The sequence below is a fragment of the Eimeria maxima genome, genomic scaffold, assembly GCF_000499605.1.
Source record: "Eimeria maxima Weybridge genomic scaffold, Emw_scaff3055, whole genome shotgun sequence".
Taxonomy (NCBI): Eukaryota; Apicomplexa; class Conoidasida; order Eucoccidiorida; family Eimeriidae; genus Eimeria; species Eimeria maxima.
In genome coordinates this window covers 1-2,040 of record NW_013565903.1, presented here as the reverse complement: position 1 = coordinate 2,040, position 2,040 = coordinate 1, and the positions used below count along the sequence as shown (strand labels likewise).

Genomic DNA, 2,040 nt, shown 5'->3' with positions numbered 1-2,040 from the left:
AGTTGGAGCTTCATGTAGTGCCCAACAACAGTCGGACCATGCCGACCCTCCTCACGTCTCCACCCTGGTCTCCTCCCTATGCTTGGGTAAGATGGACCTTCCCCTCACAGCCCACATGGGAAAAACATTCCATAATCTGCACACACCGTGGCGTGTCGTGCAGAGAACAATTACGCTGAATGCTAAAAATGCATGTGCCCTCAGATGCTCACCGATAGATGCTAGTCCCTACTTTAGAGTTTTTGCGCTGCTTCAGTAAATCATTGTTAGTAGGATTGCCTCCGCAACATGCTGGCAATCTGCATGCCATTCGCGACACCTGTTTGTTGTAATCAAAAGCAGGAGGCATCTACCATTCCCCATATAAAGAAGGCGTGGAATTCCCCGCACCTGTTTGTTGTAATAGAAGGTAGGAGGCATCTAGCCTTCCTCATATAAGGAAGGCGTGGGCCGAACCCAGCGTGAACTCGAGACCTGGATGGTGCGATGCACCTGTTAAAATAAGCAAGCCTTAAGCATTCTGCTGCCACGTGCAACCTCACCACCAGTTGTGCAAACCCCTAGTAAATCACTTTTGCCTGGACGGAAAGACAGTCAGGCCGACCCCGAAGAAACAAGAACTGGCTTCAAAGGAGTCATACTGAAAAACGCGTTGGCGCCAAGAAGAGGCACTGAATAAAAATGAGGTAAGCTGCTATTTGTCTCTGTGAGCCATCTGCTTGGGTCCAGCCCCCACTTTGCAACGTCTACTGTGGCTCTTCCACCTTAGGTGCAGCGGCAGAGCGTGGGGCAACCTGTGACTTCTAACCACCTCCCACCGCCTCATTGAGCACGCATTTCCTTTCAGTGAAGACCCATGTATTGCCCCATGTATTGAAGATGTCTACGAATATGGCTACAGTTAACCTACACCGGCCACAACAGTAGTCAGCCGTCCAGCCAAATGGTTAAAGTTAACAAGTTCCTGACCCAAATCGGCACTGCCACTTCCTGAGCTTACACGCACCACAGGCCCTTTCGTAGTGAACATTTTGCGATGCACATGCCACTCGCAGTGCCTTCATGCACTTACTTCAGCATCCATCTTTCTCAGCAATGCACGAATACCCTGCAGTTCAATGTTTCCCCATGTACATTGCAGTGCTTATGCCGAACAGGCATTCAACAAGTGTGCGGAGAGTCCCCTTGACTAGCAAATGACAGCATTGGGCAACACGAACTGACAGAATCCTTCGTTTGCTGCAGGCGCATGTCACATGAAGGCTGCTAAACGATTAGCGACTGCTAAGGACGCCCTGCGTTGGCCATGGTCCCCCGACGTGTTTCAAGCCCAGACCAATGAAAGCACTGTGGCCGAAACGGTGGTCGTACGCATGCAATGGTAACTCACCCCGCATGGGGGAAATTACTTCTGGACTTACTCACCGTTCCAAACGAACACCAGAGGTAACGAAAACTGCTAAAACACTCCGGGGAACCTATCATCTATCTATGCCTGCTACGCGCTGTCGTGCTCGATGCGCACGTCGCTACAACAGTTTCTCCTCCCTTGCTGTTACTGAACTCGGAAATGAACGATGGAAAAGACCACATGGATCCTGCCAAGGGACATCAGAATATTTTCTGCCTCTCCTACTTGACCTTTCAGGTTTAGGCAGGTTAAACAGGTATTCCAACCCTTCGCCTTCGAAAATGAAGAGTTTTGTTGCACTAGTTGCTGCCCTTGCGGCATTTGTTCCTTTCTCTGGAGCAGAAGATGCTGGCATCGGCGGTCCAGTTGTTGCCATGCTGCAGCAGGATGCCACTGGGGAAACCTTCGAGGAAAACGAGCCAACCGCTGTTGCTGTTGAGGAAACCGAAGGGGCATCACCGCGTGTTTTCTTTCTAGACAAACTCCTTGGGAAATTTCTTATGTCCAAGCTCAAGATGGGGGCGCCTACCCCTTCTGTCACCAACGAGCACCACCACATGCACGTCCACCCTGCTCCACCTCCCCCCGCTCCTTGCCCTCCACCTCCCGCGCCTGAACCGCTTCCTCCC

The 2,040-nt window shown here is 51.4% G+C and overlaps 1 protein-coding gene across 1 annotated transcript; it reads left to right on the top strand.

The window, feature by feature from the left end:
• Window positions 1–1,692: 1,692 nt before the first annotated feature.
• EMWEY_00059950 (hypothetical protein, conserved) lies at window positions 1,693–2,040 on the top strand (the record flags this gene model as incomplete). Its single annotated transcript, XM_013481295.1, has 1 exon — window positions 1,693–2,040. A coding segment is annotated over one exon (348 nt), but the record flags the coding sequence as incomplete, so codon positions are not given.